General features: G+C 46.1%; 1 protein-coding gene across 1 annotated transcript in view; it reads right to left on the reverse strand.

Moving 5' to 3' along the window:
• The window catches only part of TXNRD3 (thioredoxin reductase 3), a 36136-nt gene extending 15034 nt beyond the window's left edge, over positions 1–21102 (reverse strand). Inside the window, exons 1-11 of the mRNA XM_077780905.1 lie at positions 21047–21102; positions 19803–19912; positions 18234–18338; positions 17929–18001; positions 15748–15867; positions 11311–11453; positions 8329–8444; positions 7332–7557; positions 6051–6143; positions 3057–3133; positions 2307–2463 (exon numbers count right to left, since the gene is read on the reverse strand). Coding sequence (XP_077637031.1) covers positions 2307–2463; positions 3057–3133; positions 6051–6143; positions 7332–7557; positions 8329–8444; positions 11311–11453; positions 15748–15867; positions 17929–18001; positions 18234–18338; positions 19803–19889 — 1197 coding nt within the window. The 5' untranslated portion in view covers positions 19890–19912; positions 21047–21102. The remainder of the gene's footprint in view (positions 1–2306; positions 2464–3056; positions 3134–6050; positions 6144–7331; positions 7558–8328; positions 8445–11310; positions 11454–15747; positions 15868–17928; positions 18002–18233; positions 18339–19802; positions 19913–21046) is intronic.
• Between the last annotated feature and the right edge of the window lie 728 nt (positions 21103–21830).

The following is a 21830-nucleotide window of genomic DNA, read 5'->3' on the forward strand; positions in this document are numbered from 1 at the left end:
TCTGGCCTTTCCTGAAGGCTTCCTATCGGTCCTATACCTTTAGGCTCACTCTTTTTAATTTTTTAATGTTTATTTATTTTTGAGACAGAGAGAGAGAGAGAGTGTGTGTGAGCATGCAAGGGGCAGTGAGAAAGGGAGAAACAGAATCTGACGCGGGGCTCGAACTCACAAACTGTGAGATCGTGACCTGAGCCGACGTCAGAAGCTCAACCGACAGAGCCACCCAGGTGCTCCAGGCTCACTCTTTCTTCGTGCCCTAACCACTCTGCTCCTCCGAGCCACCTTGATGGGCTTCTCAGAGCACTGGGCAACTACTCTACCTCCATACACCCCGAAGCTAAAGGCACTTCAACCTTGTATGTCCAGCATCCCATGTCCCACCCAATGACGGCCGCAGACCCGCGTCCTAGACCCCCCTCATCCAGCAACGCCTCCATGCATGGAGGTCTTCAGTCACCACCTTACGAGGCACCTGGTGTGATAAAAAGGCAGAACGCAGCATCCTTTACGAAGCATGTGTGCTCAGAACGCCTCACCTGAACTGAATCATGCAAAACAGAGAAACCCAGAATACGAGACATTCTACAAGGAAAGTAGCCTGCATTCATCAAAAATCAAAGTCACGAAAAATAAAACAAGCAGATAATTCAAGGCAGGGGGACCATGTCAGACTCAAAGAGATGTAAGCCTCACAAGAGCTGAATGTACCTCAGGAAGCAAACCCGTGCACATGTGCACACTGAATGGAGGAAATCTGAGTAGTATTGCGTTTTTGTTGAATTTCTTAGAATAATGGAACTGTGATAATGGAAGAAAAGATCCTTGTTCTCTCAGAAAACACATGTTGAAGTATAAGGGGCAAGATGTCATTGATGCCTGCCACTTACCTCAAAAAGCTCTGGGGAAAAAAGTACATGTGTATACACACACATATTCAGAAAAGGAGTGAGTGCCAAGAAGGCAAAGCATTAATAACCGGGGAATCTGGATGAAAGGGCAATATGGGTGATGGTCACTATCCTTCCTGTGGTTTAACATCTTTCTTTTTTTTTTAATGTTTTTTATTTATTTCCAGGAGAGAGAGAGAGAGAGACAGTGTGAGCAGGGGAGGGTCAGAGAGAGAGGGAGTCACAGACTGAAACGGGCTCCAGGCTTTGAGCTGGCAGTCAGCACAGAGCCCGACGCGGGGCTCGAACCCACGAACCGCGGGATCATGACCTGAGCGAAAGTCGGACGCTTAACCGACTAAGCCACCCAGGCGCCCCGGTTTAACATCTTTCTAAACAAAAAGATGGAGGAAATAAAGTTCTCAACAGTTCCCACTGCCTAGAGAAGGCCTTTCCAATTTGTTATTGTGGCATCGGAGATTTTTTTTAATACATTTTTTTAACGTTTCTTTATTTTTGAGAGAGAAAACAGAGCGCGAGCAGAGGAGTGGCAGAGAGAGAGGGAGACACAGGATCCAAAGCAGCTCCAGGCTCTGTGCTGACAGCTCAGAACCCACAACGCTGGGCTTGAACCCACGAACCGCGAGATCGTGACCTGAGCCGAAGTCGGACGCTTAACCGACTGAGCCCCCCCAGGCACCCCGGAGTGCTGTAAGTATTCTAGAAGGGACAGCTCCTTGTGTGGGACACAACACTTAGCATTGCCACCCCCACCCGTGCCCTTCCTCCGCCAACACTGGCACGTGTCCAGAACGTCTCATGAGGCAGGCTGCCTCGGGGTGGGAGCAGTCGAACACGCTGCTCGCCGTCCTAGAGCAAACCGCGCCCCGCGGAGTTCCGTGCCCGCATCTGCAGTATCTACTTACCAGAAAATCCCTGCGCTTCCTCAGGTTTTAGTTACTCATCCTACAAAGCCTGTCCCACATCTTTGATCGAAGACAATGAAAGGTGCCGGAGACGGGAGCCATTATCTCCTTCGCACTTGGCGGAGGTGAAACGGAGGCAACCTGGCCAGGCTCACACAGCAGTAGGCACTGCAGTCAGGGCCAGGGGCTGACCACCCACGGGGGACACCTTTTCAGTCCAATCAGTTACAACTAACTGCCCTTGTTACGTTACTCGCCACCCCCCACCGACTCGGGAAGCCCTTTGGCTCTGGAACCTTGTCAATCCTGCATACATCACCTAGCATGACATCTTGCACACGGCACTCAAACCATATTTGTAGAAAATCATTAGTAAATACTAATTTATCTGTGAGGAAACCTTTACTTGCAAAATAAGCACACAAGTGTTGTTGTTTTTTTAATCACAATTTTGATTTCGAGATCACCTCAAAAACAACAGTAGGAAACTCACCTTTTCCAAACGGCCCCCAAAAAGTCTCCGAGACAGCAGCCTGCCTGCCTGTATGGCAACAGGTGTGAGTTCAAGTTTACCCTCCAGAATATCCCCCACAGCGTAAACGTAGGGCACATTGGTCTGTTCCACATCGTTGACTGGTATTTTGCCACTCCTGGTAGGTTTTGGAAAGGAAACAAAATACATTATGGCTCACTCTGTGCTGCTGATGACTAACACTAACTATTCCAAGAGAAAATGACTAAACACATAGAGCAAAGACCCCCCCCCTCCAAGAAGTGATGCACCTCAGGTCATCAATGTCTATAACACCAAGGGCTAAAATCATAGGGGTTTCTGCAGCCCCCCAAAAAAACACCTTTTGGGTTGGTGAAACCACAGTCATTTTCTGGATGTCAAGGATATTTCCAGATTTCCCCCAAGTCCCACTTAGAGCTTTGACATTTTTCTCCTTGCCTGACCAACGACATGAAAGTTCACTCTAAATCAGACAGTGGATGAGCACATTTCCACAACTTGTCTTTCAAGATCACGGTGTAACATATCAGTTCTTTAAGACACACGATAATCACTGATTAATGAAAAAAAACTGATATTAATAAAGAGCTGGCACAATACTTACTGTGGAATAAACTTAAAGCATTAAAATTTTGCATCTTAATAACTAAATGAGAATTTCCAAGAGTCGATCTGCAGAAACACTGTGCTTTTGTGCAGCAACAGGGCAATGGTCCCACGTGTACTCACTTCTCGTTGATTTTGACACCGATCTTATCCAAGCCCATTTTCCTCGTACAAGAGTCACGACCGATTGCTAACAAAACCTGTATTTAGAGCCAGATCAAAACCACGCGTGGTCAACATCAGGAATGACAGAGGCTTAGAACACACTAGAGATCTTTCAGATGTTAAAAGGAGAACAATATTAGGAACACGCTGTGCCAGACCTATTTCATCCATTTAGATGAAATAGATTCCATCTAAGTAACTCTATGTTACGTGCTAACTTGTGTCCCTCCCCCACAAATTCACATGGTAGAGCCTTAGCCTCCAGAGCCTCAGACTGTAATGTTTGGAGTCAGGGCAATTAAAATGTAGGCAAAATGAGGCCGATAGGGTGGGCCCTCACCTGGTATGACTGGTACCCCTATAAAAGCTGGTGATTAGGAGACAGAAGGCACAGGCTGTGAGGCAACCGCAGAAGGACGCAGGGAGAAGGCACCATCTGCAGGCCACGGAGAGAGGCTTCAGAAGAAACCAAACCTGCGAACACCCTGATCTGACCTCCAGCCTCCAGAGCTGTAAGAAACTCCATTTCCATTGCCATGTTTTCTTATGGCGACCCCAGCAGACACTCACCACAGACACCGGATCCACCGTTTGTAAACTTCCCATAAATTAACTCAAGACCCAAATGACTTCACTGGTAAGGTCTACCAAACCTTCATTAAAAAATAATACTAAAATACACAAACTTCCAGAAAAAAAGAAGAGGGAGTACTTCCTAAGTCCTTTTTATGAGCCCAGCATAAACAACAGACACAGAAATCAAACAAGGATATTAAAATAAAATTACAAGCCAATACTCCTCATGAACATAGACGCGGAATCCCAATAAAAAGGTAGCAAATAAAATATGGCGATATATAAAAAGGATAATGGGTCATGACCAAGTGGAGTTTGTCCCCTAAATAGAAATTTGGTTCAACATGCAAAAATCAATCAATGTTAAAACCTCTTTGAGGGGCATCTGGGTGGCTCAATCGGTTGAGAGGCTGACTTGGGCTCAGGTCATGATCTCACGCTTCATGGGTTTGAGCCCTGCGTCGGGCTCTGTGCTGACAGCTCAGAGCCTGGAGCTGCTTCAGGTTCTGTGTCTCCCTCTCTTCCTGCCCTTCCCCCGCTCACACTCTGTCTCTCTTTCTCAAAAATAAATAAACATTAAACATTTTAAAGAAAATTCTAGGCTCAGATGGTTACATCAGTGAATTCTATCAGACGAAGAATCAATTCTGATATTACAAACATGCTTCCAGAGAATAGAGAAAGAGATAATAAACTCTAAACTTCTTTCATAAGCCAGAACAACCTTGATACCCAAATCTGAAAAGTTCAATATATGAAAGGAAAATTATGAGCCAATATGATTCATGAAGATAAATGCAAAAATCCTAAATAACCAAATCCAACAATATATTAAAAGAACCATTACCAAGTTGGGTTTATACCAGGATTAGAGTTGACTGAATGTTAGAAAACTGATGTAATTCAACACAGTAACAGATTAAAGAAAAAAAATCTTTTGATCAACAGCTACAAAAGAAACACTGGTACAGCCAAACATCCACTCAGGATTTTTAAAAAACAAAAAAGAAATAACCAAACCCTTGGCAAAGAGAAATGAGAAAAATTCTTTCACTTAATTAATAACATCTAATAAAATCCTGCAGAAAACATTACTCTTTAATGATGAAACACTGAAAACTTTCAATATTGACAACAAGAATGTCACTTGTCCTTTCGTGGAGGTGCTAGCCAGTGCAGGTATGCAAAAAAAAAAGGAAATAAAAAGGAAAAGAGCAGATACAGAGGCGCCTGGGTGGCTCAGTCAGTTAAGTGTCTGACTTCGGCTCAGGTCATGATCTCGAGGTTCATGGGTTCGAGCCCCGCGTCAGGCTCTGTGCTGACAGCTCGGAGCCTGGAGCCTGCTTCGAATTCTGTGTCTTCCTCTCTCTGTGCCCCTCCCCTGCTTGCGCTCTCTCTCTCTCAAAAATAAACATTAAAAAACAATTTTAATTTAAAAAAAAAGAACAGATATATTCATGGGTCAGAGGATTGAATATTGCAAAAAAAAATTACCAATCGATTTTATATCTAATGCAACCTTAATAAAAATCTTAACTGAGGTCGATTTGTTTTCCTACTTATTTTTTTGACTTTGTTGATTCTCCTATATTGTTTACATTTTTAGCAAAAAATAATTATGAATACATCAGCAGATAAAACATAAATGTATCATTATGTTAAAACTCTAGGCTATAGTATACGAAAGACATGTTGACATCCAAATATCAGCAACTTAAATTAGAACGATTGCCACCCAATATAGCCCGTGGACTAGTCACACTGTAGATTTTATATTGTTTCTTTTTGAAAATAAAAAGATCTTGGTGCTCCTGGGTGGCTCAGTCGGTGAAGCAACCGACTTCGGCTCAGGTCATGATCTCACGGTTCATGGGTTTGAGCCCCGCGTCGGGCTCTGTGCTGACAGCTCAGAGCCTGGAGCCTGCTTTGGATTCTATGTCTCCCTCTCTCTCTGCCCCTCCCCCACTTCCGCTCTCTCTCTCAAAAATAAATAAATGTTTAAAAAAAATTAAGAAGCAAAAAGATCTTTATTGCTGTTTCTGACTGTAAGATACATTCAATTTTTATTGAAAATATTCAAATGCCCAAATATAGACGATATCTAATGCCCCAGAGCTAAGTACTTATAACTGCCAGGTATATCTGCTTCCAGATTTTGTTCTTGGCATAATTATACCTACACGTATATTTTCTTACAACATTTGTCACGTACAATGAAAACTACCAAATAGCAACAGCTCAACTACCTGCTATCTTTATTACAGTCTTAGGGTCAAAAGAAAAAAAAGTGAAACTGGTAGAATTTTCCCATAAACTTCATCTGTGCTCATTTATGAGCATGTTCCACCACGTACCGCTTATAAAATAAAAACTTACTGTATTATATTCTCCTTCAATAGTTTCTGGCCCTTCGGTGGACTTAGCCACTACTTTCAGCTTTCCAGGTGACCCTTTCTCCAACTGCTGAACCTGGTAAGGATAAACAATGTAATCATTCTGTCTAAACCTGACAGAAAATAAATGGGTCACAGGGCGCATGCACATGTGTGTGCGTGTGTGTGCGTGTGCGTGTGCATGTGTATGTATTTAGGTTTGTGGACTAAGTAAGGATAGAGCAAAAGAGGACTGTCACACAATACAATTCGGAGGTCGGACTCAATTAATGGATTCGTTGGTGGTAATATAAAAGGAGTGAGGGGTGCTTTCTAGCTCCGGGTTTAACAAATCGCATGGCCTCCAGTACCACTTACTGAGTGCCGAGATAGGCCAGAAAGATGAGCTGGAAGAAGTTTTCATTTTTGTCTTACTAAAGTTGAAATGCTTATGAGGAATTCAAGTGGAGATATCCCACAACCAAATGTATAAACGGGCGTGGGGTTCAGGAGAGCTGTCTGAGCTGGACAGATAAATCTGAGAGCCAGTAGCATTGAGGTAATACAGTACGGACCTGAGGAAGACCGCCCAGGTAAAACGTGCAGAGAGGAGCAGAGGGAGCACAGGTGCTCTGACATCTACAGGTTGAGGGGATGCAGAACCCGGGCTGCGGGACCAGGAAGGTCAAGAAAGGAGAAGGTTTCAAAATGGAAGGCATGTCAATTTCACAAACGCTGCCCGGTTATTACATGAAGGACAGAGATGTGACCTTGGCTTTGACAGCATGGAGTTCGTCACCGACCCCGCCACGCAATTTCACAGGAGTAGCAAGCATGGAAGGCTGAAGTGGGAAATGGAGGCAAGAAACCAGAAGTTTCCTCACACATGGATAAAGACAAATGGGGACTCAGTCAGAAGGGCAGAGGCGGGAAGGGAGGGCTCATTTGTTGAAAGAGGAGAGACACTGGTGGGAAACGGGGAGGGGTGAGGACGGCTAACTGAAGACGGGGCACCCCTGGGAAAGACAGAGAAGGTGGCAATATAGACCAGGACCTGAGGGCAACAAGGACACCTTCGCGCACGGAGGCGAGGTCGAGGGGACACGTGGGGGTCAGTTTTGTAGACCAGAAGGTGGGAGCACTATCTTGAAGGTGTCTTACTCAGTGCCGACTAATTTATTTCATGAAAGAAACGGATTAAAGGCAGGTAGAATAAAAAAAAAAAACTAGAGAGAGAGTAAAAAACTAAAAACAAAAGGAATTTCCAAACGCCTTGCAGACTCACCATCACAGGTATAAATTTTCTTAAGAACTTGACGCCATGTTGCTCCATGTAGGAACCCACTCTCTCTGCCATTTCCTGGTCAAAGCCGCGAAGAAGGATTGAGCGCACCATAACCGTGACATCTAAGCCGAGTCCGGAAAGAAATCCCGCGCATTCCAGAGCAACATAAGATGCGCCCACCACTAATGTTTTGCCAGGACAGTAAGGCAGAGAAAAAAGGTCATCACTGAAAAATAAAAACAACAAAAGGGACGCCCAGGCAATAAAAATGAAATGAATTATTTAGGTTTCGATGCACAGGGGTCTTCTGTCGGCTGCACTGCAACGTGGCGCTTGAAGGAAGACACATTAATGGAATCAGCCTTCTGGAGTTTGTGATGGTGTCCATGGTAGATCTTTCAAAACCAAAATGGTGGATCACAAGTGAAGGTATTTTAAAAATGAAATAGGATAGAAACCATTAGACAACATTATACGTGATAAGAAATATTGTTTGGTTTGAGCGTGTGTGTGTGTGTGTGTGTGTGAATCTGAACACCGGTACAATGAAAAATGCACTTCTTAATGTGCATCTGGCCAAAAAAGTTTGAAAGTCACTGTGGTATGTTTTACAATGTCCTCTTTACAGCCATCCCGGGAAAACTATTGCGCCATCTTGGCATTGAGGACGGCCACGTTTCTCCTGATCACCTGGGTCGTCGGCACATAGACACGAAACCCTAAAGCTACGTGCATTTACTTCTTTGCTTCGGTCCCCGCGAAATTCCCAGACCTCACTGAGCAATTAGCTAGAATCATACAGCAGGTATTTGTGCATCAATTTGACCTTATTATTTACCTAGCCTTGTCTTCTCTTGGCTTTGTTACGTTAACCACTGTTTGTGTTATACTTTTCAGGTGTTGTCAATGCAAATCTGCGAAACGATATCAGAGACTACATAAACTGGAAACATAACCAGAACGCAACTTGCGGTTACAAGAGTCTATTTGGTCTTACCTAGTAATACAGTACTCTTTATCTCCTGGGATCCCCAAATACCGTGGCCTTTTGCCCGTTGCTATGACAAACTTTGCGGCGGTGTAGCAAGTTTCCTGTCCTTTTCTGTTGGTTGCCTGGAAGAAGGGAAAGTAAAGCTCACTTCTTCTGGCATCACCGTAGGGTACGAGACACCCTGACAACTAGCGACAACCCTCACAGCCCTTCCCACCCGACAGGCACGCACGTGCACACGCAGTAACGCAGGGCGAGGAGCGCGACATGGGAAAGACAAGTCTCTATAGAATTGTAACCAGGAGAGCCCGGCGCAGGGGGACTGGAAAGCCAGCCAAGGATGGCTTTGAAGGTGGGTGATATTTCAAGTGCAGACAAGACAGTGCAATGATCTGGGAAGAACGGAACCCCACAGAGAGAACAGGGCGTATAGAAAGCACACAGACCTGAAAGCGGCTGGTATCTGGGGAGCAGCAGGTGGCCTGAACGTGGCAGGAAAGGAGGGTACAGGTCACGGAGAAGGAAAACACGTTAGTGCCGAGCGTGAACGCCTCAACAAGCCATTGTAAAGATTCCAGCTATGGGGCGTCTGGGGGGCTCACTTGGTTGAGTGCCCGGCTTCATCTCAGGTCGTGATCTCGCGGTTTGTGGGTTCGAACCCCACTCCAGCTCAGAGCCTGGAGCCTGCTTTGGATTCTGTATCTCCCTCTCTCTGCCCCTCCCCTGTTCCCGCTCGGTCTCTCAAAAATGAATAAGTTTTAAAAATTTTAAAGATTTCAGCTATGGGGAACCAGGAAAGGTTATTCACTGTTTCCCGATTTTCAATTCTATGAGTAGTTCATAAATACATCTTCATCAAAAAAATTAAAAAACCAATGAAGGTGCTTAAACAACGTGGTTTAGGGGCGCCTGGGTGGCTCAGTCGGTTAAGCATCTGACTTCAGCTCAGGTCACGATCTCACGGTTCGTGGGTTCGAGCCCCGCGTCGGGCTCTGTGCTGACAGCTCAGAGCCTGGAGCCTGTTTCAGATTCTGTACCTCCCTCTCTCTCTGACCCTCCTCTGCTCATGCTGTCTCTCTCTCTCTTGCACACACACTCTCTCAGAAATAAATAAAACATTAAACAAATTTTTTTAAATAAAATAAACAAGAAGGTGGTTTAAACTGTGGTGTGGAAGGAGGGCAGCCTGGAGACATGCACCTTCTCAGAGGATCTGGAACGAGGCAGACAAACACAGGCTGTCGGAGTGGAGGGGGAGAAACCAGAAACTAACTGAGGAGACACCGATTATCAGAAAATGTGGGAGCAAGAGGCAGCCACGGCTGTGAACGACAGGCTTCTATTCAACCAAATGTGCTGGGCAGGTCACGATCTGGGAAATAAAACTACCTGGCCTGTATTCCTGTCATGTTTCGTGTGACTGATGGAATTCAAACTGGCTGGCGTGCGGTTTCACAAGGGCCAGCTCACAGTGGGCCGCCTCGTACCTTTCCAGAGGTAACGAGTGACTACTAAATAGCCTCCAATCCCACCAACAACCCTGCACGCTGGGCTGTGAAAGCAGAGCTCAAAATTAAACCAGGCGCTGAGGTTGTACGCGATGGTCGTTATAACGCCAATGTGAGATTTTTGTGTTCATCACAATGATCTCATTTTCCTGATGTACTGATCTTACGATACGTAAATGTGACGAAGTTTGTAAGACATGCTCACGTTCATACTACTTTCGTTAATGCTTTTATTTTTATTTTTATTTTTTTTTAACATTTTTATTTATTTCTAGGAGAGAGAGAGAGAGAGAGACAGCGTGAGCAGGGGAGGGTCAGAGAGAGAGGGAGTCACAGACTGAAACAGGCTCCAGGCTCTGAGCTGGCAGTCAGCACAGAGCCCGACGCGGGGCTCGAACCCACAAACCGCGAGATCATGACCTAAGCGAAAGTTGGACGCTTAACCAACTAAGCCACCCAGGCGCCCCTCGTTAATGCTTTTAGTAATAACATATTGGAGTCCTAGTTAAGGTTTCATTTAATCTTTTCTAATTATTATATTTTTGGAGTACCACCGACACACAATACCACATTCAGGCCTATGACCCGGTGACCCCGCACATCCATGCCTGCGCTGGGCTCCCCGGCGTCGCTGCCATCCGTCGTGTGACATAACAATGCCACTGCCTCTCTTCTCCAGGCTCTACTTTTAGCCCTGTGACTTACTCATTCCATTCTGCCCATCCCCCTAAGGTTTCATGTCATTTAATTTTTTAATTTCTTTATTTTTTTTTATTTTTTTTTAATGTTTTATTTTATTTCTAGGAGAGAGAGAGACAGACAGCGTGAGCAGGGGAGGGTCAGAGAGAGAGTCACAGACTGAAACAGGCTCCAGGCTCTGAGCTGGCAGTCAGCACAGAGCCCGACGCGGGGCTCGAACCCACGAACCGCGAGATCATGACCTAAGCGAAAGTCGGACGCTTAACCGACTAAGCCACCCAGGCGCCCCAATTTTTTAATTTCTTTAAATGTTTTATTTATTCTTGAGAGACAGAGAGAGACAGAGTGCGAGTGAGAGAGGGACACAGAATCAGAAGACAGGCTCCAGGCTCTGAGCTGTCAGCACAGAGCCCGACGCGGGGCTCGAACCCACGAACCAAGAGATCATGACCTGAGCCGCGGTTGGATGCCTAACTGAGCCACCCAGGCGCCCCCTAAGCTTTCATTTTAAAAAAGAATTACATTGCTAAAATTTTTAGTTTTAGTCTTTGAAACTTCCAACTATTTAAACATTTGCTTTTAAGATAGTAATAGATTCAAAAGGCAAATAATAACCTCAAATTTAAGGGCTCTGTTAAAAGGCAATTACTTCAGCTTAGCAGGGCGTGTGGAATCGACACTGGGGAAGGAGTGCACGCGAGGCCGTGTGTGCAGACACATGGAGCTGTCAGATCAAGGCAGGTGCCAGCAACAGTGACGAAAAGCAATGGACACACGGTACCTTTATTTTATGATGCTCGACAAATTCTCCATAGGCATTGACATAGACCACAGACTTCTCCCTCAAGGACAGCCGGTGGCCCCAGTTGAGAGAGCCGATGTGGTTCTGAATCGCTTCCGTCATGGTCTCCCAGTTGTGCTTCACTGAAAGAAATCGTCAGAGTGAAGGCATAAGGTGGATTGTATTTTTAATGCTCAATCAGACACAACCACGCGGAAGCCACACTATAGACTGCTTTAAGAATCAAGAAGTGATCGGGGCGCTTGGGTGGTTCAGTCGGTTAAGAGTCCGACTTTGATCTCACGGTTCTTGCGCCCCTCCATCAAATATTTACATCTGACTTTTCTACATCGTGTAAAGGAAGGGTCCATTTCTTTGCTTAGTTTAACGACAAGTTTGTTTTTTTTTTTAAGCCATAACAGATATGAGGTTTTTATCAGCTGCCTTTGGAGCTAGAATCCAGGTCATCACGTGGGCTTTAGCATCCCTACTATGGTTTCCTAATGACTCATTCGTGTGCTTCCAGATTGAATGCTCAGAAGTCACCATGCATCCCTTTAGTCACCGCTGGAGAGGATTTGCTAATGCTTTTCCTAGAATTCTGGTACCTTTATGGGCTACGGCTTTCTATTTTTACACTCTTTTTGTATCATTGTTATGTCAGTATCAAAAAAAAAGTGGACCCTTCTATTTCTTCCCAAGCTCAAGAGCAGTTTGAATAGAGAAAAGTGTCTCTTCCATAAAGAGCTGAGGAACCTTACACGTGAATCTGTCGTCTCTTGAACTCTGGAGACTGGACTGTCCTTAGGCAATGTTTTCTTTGATGATTCAAGTCAATTTGGGTCATTCATATTTTCTTAGAATACAGTCCCTTTCATTGGGATATTTAAAATTCTTCCCACTAATTTTACATTGAATTTGTTTTAGTCTCTCTTCCTAAAGTTGTATTTTTCTCATGCCTGATGTTACGTATTTGTATGAATTCTCTCTCCTGTGCCCCTGACTGGATTTGCCAAAGGTCTACCTACTTATTTGCATTTTCAAATATATTCTTGGTTCTGTTCGTTGATTCTATTTTGGGGAGGGTGCTAACTCATTAATTCCTCAGTCTGACTGTCTGACTCTGTGTGTGTGTGTGTGTGTGTGTGTGTGTGTGTGTGTGTGTGTTGCCTTGCCTTGCAAGCTTTGGTATGCATTTCCCTGATAGATCTTTTCCCATCTATTTAGAAATGTCCCATCAATTTTATTTATTTTCTTTTTTAAATTATTTTTTAAATGTTTTTTATTTATTTTTAGGAGAGAGAGAGAGAGACAGCGTGAGCAGGGGAGGGTCAGAGAGAGAGGGAGTCACAGGCTGAAACAGGCTCCAGGCTCTGAGCTGGCAGTCAGCACAGAGCCCGACGCGGGGCTCGAACCCACGAACTGCGAGATCATGACCTAAGCGAAAGTTGGACGCTTAACCGACTAAGCCACCCAGGCGCCCCAAGAAATGTCCCATCAATTTTAAATAGGAAAATTTAAATTTGCATTTAAAATTTTTAAATGCTTATATTCTCAACAATTATCTCTTTTGGTTTTAGCGGTGTGCCCTGTAAACAAGCACATGGATGAATTCTGTCTATGCAAACTGAGACCCATTTGGCTTTATTCTAACATGTAAAAGACTGCCCTTATGTCTGTATCTTGCTTTCTGGGTTGTTTTTTGCTTGCTTTAAATGAGTGCCATGCTGTTTCTTTCTACAACTTTCCCTTCCCTTTTTCCTAGAAGTTCTTTATTCAATTTCGGATCTGGAAACTAGGTATAGGTATACATTTTAAATTTATTTCAATTCATATTTCTCTACCAACATCAAGAACGAAAGCATCTAGAACATTCTCCCATACCAAGATTTCAGCATGTTTTCACTTCCTTTCTCTTACCCCCTAATCTACAGACTCCTCTTGGCCATTCCAGGGAGACTATGCCTAAAAACTAAGCTCCAAATTCCATGGGATGGCTAGTTGGCGATTTCTTAGTGTAGCACCTTGAAATTAACTTAGAACACTCTGTGTGCGGAACTTTGAGGAATTTAATGCAAGATGTTACTCGCTCCAGGAAGTTAGGAATATTAAGTGCTTAGATGAGTTCAAGGATATCACCTGGCCCTTCAGGTGGGGTAGAGCGGCATGGGCATCTGCCGCACTGTCCCCCCCGGAAAGTACAGAGTCCCAGCGGTGCGGGGCAGTGCGCACAGACAGGACGGTGCTTCCCGACACACCAGGAAGTTCTCAGCTCGTGGGGAACCCTGCCGCAGCGTGTCGCCTGCACACATCCCTGATCGGCCATGCCCATCACAGGCCCCATGCGGTTCTATCCTTCGTGGCTTTTCTCTGTCTCACGGTTTTCTCCCTGCTTGGCCATGATTATTTTAGAATTTTAAAAACAGGGTATAAACACTTTTAATTTTAAAAGGAGACTCCCTCGGGCTTGGGGCTGACAGCTCAGAGCCTGGAGCCTGCTTTGGATTCTGTGTCTCTCTCTCTCAAAAATGAACATAAAAATATTTTTGAAAAAAAATCTAGGCTCTCTGGGCTTCTGTGACGCAGGCTCCTGGTTTTCCTCGTCTTCCTCACCCGCTCCTTCTCAGGATCCGGTCTGTGTCTTCTATTCTCCATCCAGAGGGCCTCCCTGGCCCCTCTCAGCGGTCCCTGATGGCAACCACCACCCGCAGTGTGGGCGGCGCGCCCCGGCCCTGATCAGGCCTCTCTCGAGCACAAACTCTCCCCAGACAGCGAACTCCGCCGGGAGGTCCCGCAGCGGCCCGAGGCGGGCAATCCACGCAGGACGCAGGATCAGTGGCGAGTCCTGGAGGTGAAGACGACCCCGTAGCTGACCTGACAAGTGCAGGGACCTCATCTGATCTACAGCCGGACGGACAGCTCCCCGAGGAGGTAAGCGGCTGGGGAAATCTGTCCGTGAGGAGTCTGTCCAGCCACAACTCATCATGCGGAACCCCAGCCACGCCCGGCCACTAACTCACACCTGCCGGTGCTTTCGAGCTCGGCCAACACACTGCACTGTCACCTGGTCCCTCGTCCTGGATTCCTTCTTCTCCTCCACCCTCTACCCCACCTGTGACCTGGGGGGCCTGGCAAATCACCTGTACACAGTTCTCCCATCAAAATCTCTGGGGAAACAGACACGTCCTTGAATTTTTTTTTAAATTCCATATACGTTATTCTAAAAAGACAAAGCCACCAATCCACCTCTGGCCTGTCAATTCCAGGCCTTAAATCGTCGAAATCCACCTCATACTCTCAGACCGAATTCAGCCTTTGCCCAGGCCTGTTGCTGGGTCAGGCAGCAGCAGCCCCGAGCACCTCGTCTTTGGGCTTGCCCCCTCCCCACCTCCAGCCTGCTAAATTCCTTAGTGCCCCCTGAAAGATCCAGAATCCAAACTGTGGTTCAGGCTCCTTGCCTACAGACGCTCCTCAACGGCTCTCTTACCTTCTTTGGGGTCAATCCTCACTCCTTCCGAGGGCACTGAAGAGCCTTCACCACCTGCTTCTCTGTCATCTCATGTTGCCAGCATCCCTCGGCCCTTCTCCACGCCGGCCATTNTATCTTCGGTGACGCGCTCTGTGGCCCTCGAGATGCAGCTCAAGGGTCACCTGCCCCACATCAGACTCTCAAGGCCACGTTAAGTGCCCCTGAAGGCAATGCTCAAAGCCTCACTGTGAATTACAGCGCACAAAACTGCTTCTCTTCTCCTCTTCCGACAGACCGTGTCTGCTTAAGGGCAGGAGCCATATTTCCTCCTGTGTCCTCAGAGCCTACCCTCTAAGTATTTATCGCGTAAATCTGGTTTCTGTCTTTCACTAACCAAAGACCTAGCCAACCACGGGTAAAGTAGAAAATGTTATGACAATAATGGATAAAAATGAGATAATGGCCCTGGCGATTCTATTTTCTTTATACCTAAAGGGAACCTGAAAACAGCAATTATTCTCTCTCGTGTTCTGTAAAGGGTCTCTCCCTGGGCACCCAGCCCCTGAGAGCAGGGCCAGGCTTAAAGCAATCGCCTCTGACTCCCCTGGGCCAAAGTGGGGTCCTAATGAGTGTTCATGAAACGAATTTCAGACTCCCCTACAGAAATATCAATGGCACGTCTTCCTCTAAGAAACTCATTCTATCGGGGCGCCTGGATGGCTCAGTCCGTTAGGTGTCCAACTTCAGCTCAGGTCATGATCTCACGGTTCGTGGGTTTGAGCCCCGCGTCGGGCTCTGTGCTGACAGCTCGGAGCCTGGAGCCTGTTTCAGATTCTGTATCTCCCCCTCTCTCTGCCCCTCCCTGCTCGTTCTCTCTCTCTCAAAAATAAATAAACGTGTTAAAGAAAAAAAAAACCTCATTCTATCTTCTTTTCTCCCAATCCAAATTTTTATATACTGTTACCCACCTTGTTGACTATACTCCCAGCCAAATTTCCTGGAGTCATTTAATGCCTGTCCCAGGAGGGCAGCCTGATGCATCAATTTCTTAGGAACACAGCCCACATTTACACAAGTACCACCAAGACCTAGGAAAGAAAAGAACGGTTTTACGTTTCCTCCGTGTCTGAGTCCGCGTATATGTGTTGTACATCTGTGCGGAGCAGCCGTGGTTGAGACAGGTGGCTGGGGGGCCAGCCTCACAATGCGGCACAAAAACATGCAGATCGTTAACCCCAACTCTGTAACTGAGGGCGTCTGAAGGACACCCAAGGACGAGCAAAAATACGGCCGTGCACGCCAACAGTTTTCTAGGGAGAGAATCCAAAACTTTCATTTGGTCTGACCCCTAAAGGGATCAGAACTGTGTCAGATTAATTCGACGGATACCAGACCGAGGGCCAGAACGCCAGCTTTCAGCCCTTATTCTCTGTAAGTCTGACTCCTTCTCTGAGCTAATGTTAGATCTGGTGCATGATCCCTGGAAACAGCACTCTGAATCTTGAATGGCACAAAAACAGGCCATGTTGGGGTGCCCCGGGGCAGGGCACGGATCAGAAAACTCCATCTTTGATCACAGTCTCTCTTCTGGTCATCCAGAGAAGTAGGACATCTCTGGACAGGAGAGTAAGGGGAAAGAGGGAAAGAGGAGAGAAGGAGAAAAAAAAGACAGGTATATACGCACATTTAAAAACATTTTTTTAATGTTTATTTATTTTATTTTTTTATTTCTGAGAGACAGAGACAGCATGAGCAGGGGAGGGTCAGAGAGAGGGAGACACAGAATCTGAAACAGGCTCCAGGCTCTGAGCTGTCAGCACAGAGCCCGACGCGGGGCTCGAACCCACGAACCGTGAGATCATGACCTGAGCCGAAGTTGGCTGCCCAACTGGCTGAGCTACCCAGGCACCCCTAATGTTTACTTTTGAGAGAGACAGAGTGTGAGCAGGGGAGGGGCAGGAAGAGAAGGAGACACAGCATCTGAAGCAGGCTCCAGGCTCCAAGCTGTCAGCACAGAACCCGACGTGGGGCTCGAACTCATGAACAGCGAGATCATGACTTGAGCTGAAGTCGGATGCTTAACCGACGGAGCCACTCAGGCGCCCCATATACACACATTTTTTAACTTCCAAATGTTACGAGGAAAATCAAGACAGATTAGCTTCACTGTATGCAACTCTAGGCTAAAATTTTTGAGTACGTTTGAATTTTAAACACGATTTTCATATTGTGTCAGGATTCTGGCAGGAAACGGGACACCCTCAAGCTGGGAAACAGAGGCGGGTTTATAGAGAAACGATTACAGGGGTGTGGGCAGGAGGAACAAAGAGCAACAGAATGGTGGGAGCCATTGCCAACCCCATGTGAAGGGGCAAGCACACTGAGCGCGCGACACAGCCCACAGAGGGGCGGCCGTGATAGGGGAGGTGGCCTTCCCCACCGGCAGCGACCAGCAGGGAGGGACCAGCAGAGAATGAAGACCTTCACCTCCACTTTCTTACCTCCTTCTATCCCCCCGTGACCTCTAACTGCCCGAGCCACAGGGCAAGGCTGCCAATTCGCCAGTCTTCTGGGGCACGGAGTGGGGTAGAGACGTAAGAAATGGATCTGACACAGGAGCGGAAAATACCCAACACAGAGTCCGTGTGTTCTACGAGGGGGAACGCTCTCATCTTCAGCGGGAAGCTCACTGTGCACTCTACTGAGTGACCTGGACGATCACGCATACGCATGAACTTGACTGACCATATCATGCAGCTATGAAATGGACGCAGAAACACAGACTAGCGTCACGGAAAGCTCAGGTGAGCACCACACAGGATGTCTACGCTCTGACTGCAACTAAGTGGAAACGTTAGCGCGGGTGTGCATGAATTATACGGCACAAACGCTGGAATGCTGGAATCCCAGAATTCTTCCTTTTTGCAAGATGTCCCTTAGTTACTTTCGCATTCTCTTTCCCAATCGCCCCGTGTTAGCTGGATCTCAGGTGAGCTATTCAATCTCACGGAGGGTCACCATCCTCACCTACGAAACAGGCCAGCTGTACCTCTTGGGACTGTTACGAGGACTACCTAGTTTGGGGAAAGCCAAAGACGTACGTAAAGAGCAGAAAACTACAAGGGTCACAACAAGGACAAAGTGCTTACCCCAGGACGTGCCCTGAGGTGACGGGACCACAAAGTCTAGCACCAGAACCTTCTTTCCCAAGATGGCGGCTTCCTACAAAGAAGAAAGAAAAGCAGCTACAGATAAAGGTCTCGTCATTTTCCTGACAATCCCCCAATCTTTCTCTCCCCGAAAGGAAAAGACTATGTAAGAACAAAGTCTTTTCTTTTTATTAGCGCAGTCAGAGCTCGGACTGGAACATCGAAATTGGCTTTTCTAAAGGAGGGGAAGGAGCGCGTTCGGCCATCGCCAGGAAAATTACCTCCAGGCCTCATTATCGTCATACCTGAGCACACGCCAGGCCACCGGAGCCCCCCCCAATGACAATGAGGTCATAATCGTACGCGGAGTCTTCCTGAAGGAGCTTCTCTAACAATCCGCTCTGATGTGCCTACGGTTTAATCAAAGGAGACAGTATGGCAAGACCTTTTAAAAAAATCCCTTTCTTTGTACCCTATGCTTAATCAGCATGGATTCCTTTTCGAAAACTCTTCAAAACAGTCTCTAGTTTATCCAAGTTCGAGTTGTAAATTCAAATGGTATTCAGACAGGGCCCGACTAGACAGAACGTATACATATGTTTTTGTTCACTATCACCCGACATCTAGACGTGTGTCAAATGACCCACAGGTCACGGCTTTATGGCAGGTGAGGTCATTTTCCGGGGTCTAATCATCAAAATATTGTAACCCAGCTCAGTAAAATATAAAATAGCCACGCACCATTTTTCAAAACTCTCTCTCTTCGGTTCACCTGCGGTAGGCTTTATTTCGAAAGCTATTCCTCTGCGTTATCAGCAGGCTATGCAGTTCACAGTTTTACCTGGTTTCTCCCGAATTGGCCTAAATTTTGCAGCTTCGTAGTAACCTTCTATACAACACAAAATTGTGCTTTTGCTATCAGCAGTGGTCATAAAGGCTGGCTCTGCCCAAAAAACACCGTGTGGCACCAGCTTATCCTGGGAAGCACAGTGTGCCAGCGGGGGAGGGGCAGAGAGAGGAGACACAGAATCCGAGGCAGGCTCCAGGCTCCGAGCTGTCAGCACAGAGCCCGATGTGGGGCTCGAACTGTGAGATCATGACCTGAGCCAGTCGGACACCCAACAGACTGAGCCACCCAGGCGCCCCCAGTGGAAGAGCTACTTAACTACAGGACTCAGCGCGGGCCACGTGGCCCCCAGAGGATGGGGGTCCATGGAGGCTTTGGGCACATTCTAAAAAGGACTCCTTTGGCCTCCTCTGACTCTAGCTGCCCTCAGGAAAGTATGTCTCCTGAGCATTGGCCATGCAAGGCAGCTTCTTTCATAGGAAATGGAACTGAGCACTCTTCATCTCCAGATTCACCATCTGACATCTTCTCCGAGTTACACCCGGCAAGCCCAGCACTCCCAAGGGTGTTTAGGGACCTGTAGTTAAGGCGCACACCACCACGGGAACCGGGGGGTAGCTTCTGTGACTAGCGAAGCGGGTTGTTATCAGGTAATGATGCCAACCATACGCTGACAAACACCGCAGGCAATCTATTTTCCCAAGAAGATGTAATTTTAAGTTAAAATCTGAAACAGAAGTATTTTGTCACTGACTACGACCGCTTACATACATACATAAAAACGATAAAGGAACAGGATTTTTAATAAAAGTCAGCACTTCTAAGATAAGGATCTAACTGAAGAAGAAACAGCAATCTTATCTATCACCAGTTTCAAGATTATCTGATAACCATCTTACACACTTTCCCATTTCACAACTTCCAAAAGACAAATGAAGAGACTCAGAAAAGCCATTCTCTCACCTCTTCTGAGTAAATGTGAAAACAAACTTTGAATAGCATTAAAAACACAGAATACTACTATTACCTGGAAAGTTCTATCGCATCCACCCAAATGCACTTTATTCACAAAAATATTGGGCACGGTTCTCTGATTAGTGATCTCTGACAGCATTTCTTGAACACTGGCCCCATCATCTGAAGAATGAAAACTTAGATATGTAAAAACATTGAAAGAGTGCCAAACTTTTGGGAGTTGCAGAGACAAGCACACACCCATGAAACAGAAAAGGTCAGTATTTACATATATTATATATTACATAACTTCACGAAATGATGACAAGGAAACACCCACATATTTTCAAAGGAAACCTTAAAGAATAAGGGCGCATCTACAAATTCACTGAATGCAAACCCTTCTAAATTAGATGTTGATANCGACAAGGAAACATCCACATATTTTCAAAGGAAACCTAAGGGCGCATCTACAAATTCACTGAATGCAAACCCTTCTAAATTAGATGTTGATATGTTATTCAACGGCCATGCCAAGACAAGTAGCTAAGAATCCTCCTTAAAGAGCAATTATCAAGATAAATGCTGCTTCAACTGGAATACTAAAAAAAGAAATACTTTCTGTAATTACATGTGAAAAATCTTTATGGCCCGTTGTCCGAAATGTATCCTCCGCCCTTAAAAATAAAACAAGGTCACAAGGACTTTCGACTCCCTCGTTCGGTATGCGCTGTAGAAAGTCTCAAAGATTCAAGAACATTCCATTTGTTAAGGAGGCATGGCAAAAAGGACTTGGTGAATTCTGGTGAAGGCAGAGGCCAAAGTGTTTTCAGCTGGCCAGCCTGGCCCCCCCACCTTTGCAGACCACGTGTGTAAAGTGCTCAATTACTATGAGATGGATGGATGCAGGGATGACAAGAACTCAAATGCATGAAGCTGAAAAGTTACTGTGCTTCCCCTCGTGGGTAATACAGTCAGGAAATAAGGGCAGTTTCTTTTCATTTATAACAGCTTAATCTCCTTTGCCAGAAAGTTGGCAGACACTTACGACATGCCTCAAGTGCTTCAAGGTTAGCAGTTTATACATCTTCCTCCTGCCCCTTCCCTCAAATAGGAAAAGCATATAAAAAAAAAAATCTACACCCAATTATTTGTCATGTAGCGTTCTGTTTTCTGTATGGTTGAATGTAGACAAAGACAGCTCGCCTAACTCAAAGAGACAAGAGTTAAATTGGATTGAACAAAGCAAATGCAAAGCAGTCGGTCTTGCTGATGTTCATATTACAAACAAAAGTATATACTGCCCATCCTACTTACCAACTTGATCAAGTTCCAAGATATTAAACTGAACTCCCAAAGAAGAAAACAGCTCTTTAACCTGTAACAAAAATTGACCTGGGTTTTACTCTCACGAAGATTCAACAGAGTTATGAAATATGGCATTAAGGGGTTCAGAGGCGACGTCTGGCTCTCTCAATTGCAGCCAACATTGTATTTTAAGGTCCACTTTTCACCATTCCTTAACACCCTTCATGCCCTCAGCCCTCCAGAGAAAGCCCAGACGTTTTCCTTCCGGGACGGCGACATCGGGAGCTTGGCAGAATCGCTCCCTGGTGAAACACCCACAACTGGTGAAAATTATTAAAGAAACAATCACTTAAAGTCTCTGGGAACTGTCCCAAGGGCACACAGCAAATGACACATTTGGTCAAGAAAATCTGGGAGGTCAGAGTCGGTGTTTCTTCAGCCATGACCTGTACCCTCCCTCCCCTGCCCAAGGCCAGCTAGATAGGAGCTCTACTTCAAGGGTAGACAAGAAAATAAAGCTCCCTGATCCCTGAAATCCCTGTCACCAGAAGGGGCAGGCCACTGGCATGTCTTAGTCTCCTCACCGCTCTGACTGGCAAAGGCTATAATTCCTGGAGTGAGGCTAACCACACAGGGCTCCCTTGCTCTCTTCTTTCACCAGCCCCGGCTCAGAGGTCAAGGGCTCTACCCCTGGCTGAAAATATCATACAGCAAGGTTTCAGGCTGGGGGAGGTACACCAAGTAGACCTGAGGCTACAGTCCCCACCCAGAACCCTGCTCAAAAACAAGGCTG

Source organism: Crocuta crocuta, unplaced genomic scaffold (assembly GCF_008692635.1).
Source record: "Crocuta crocuta isolate KB4526 unplaced genomic scaffold, BGI_CrCroc_1.0 scaffold299, whole genome shotgun sequence".
Taxonomy (NCBI): domain Eukaryota; kingdom Metazoa; phylum Chordata; class Mammalia; order Carnivora; family Hyaenidae; genus Crocuta; species Crocuta crocuta.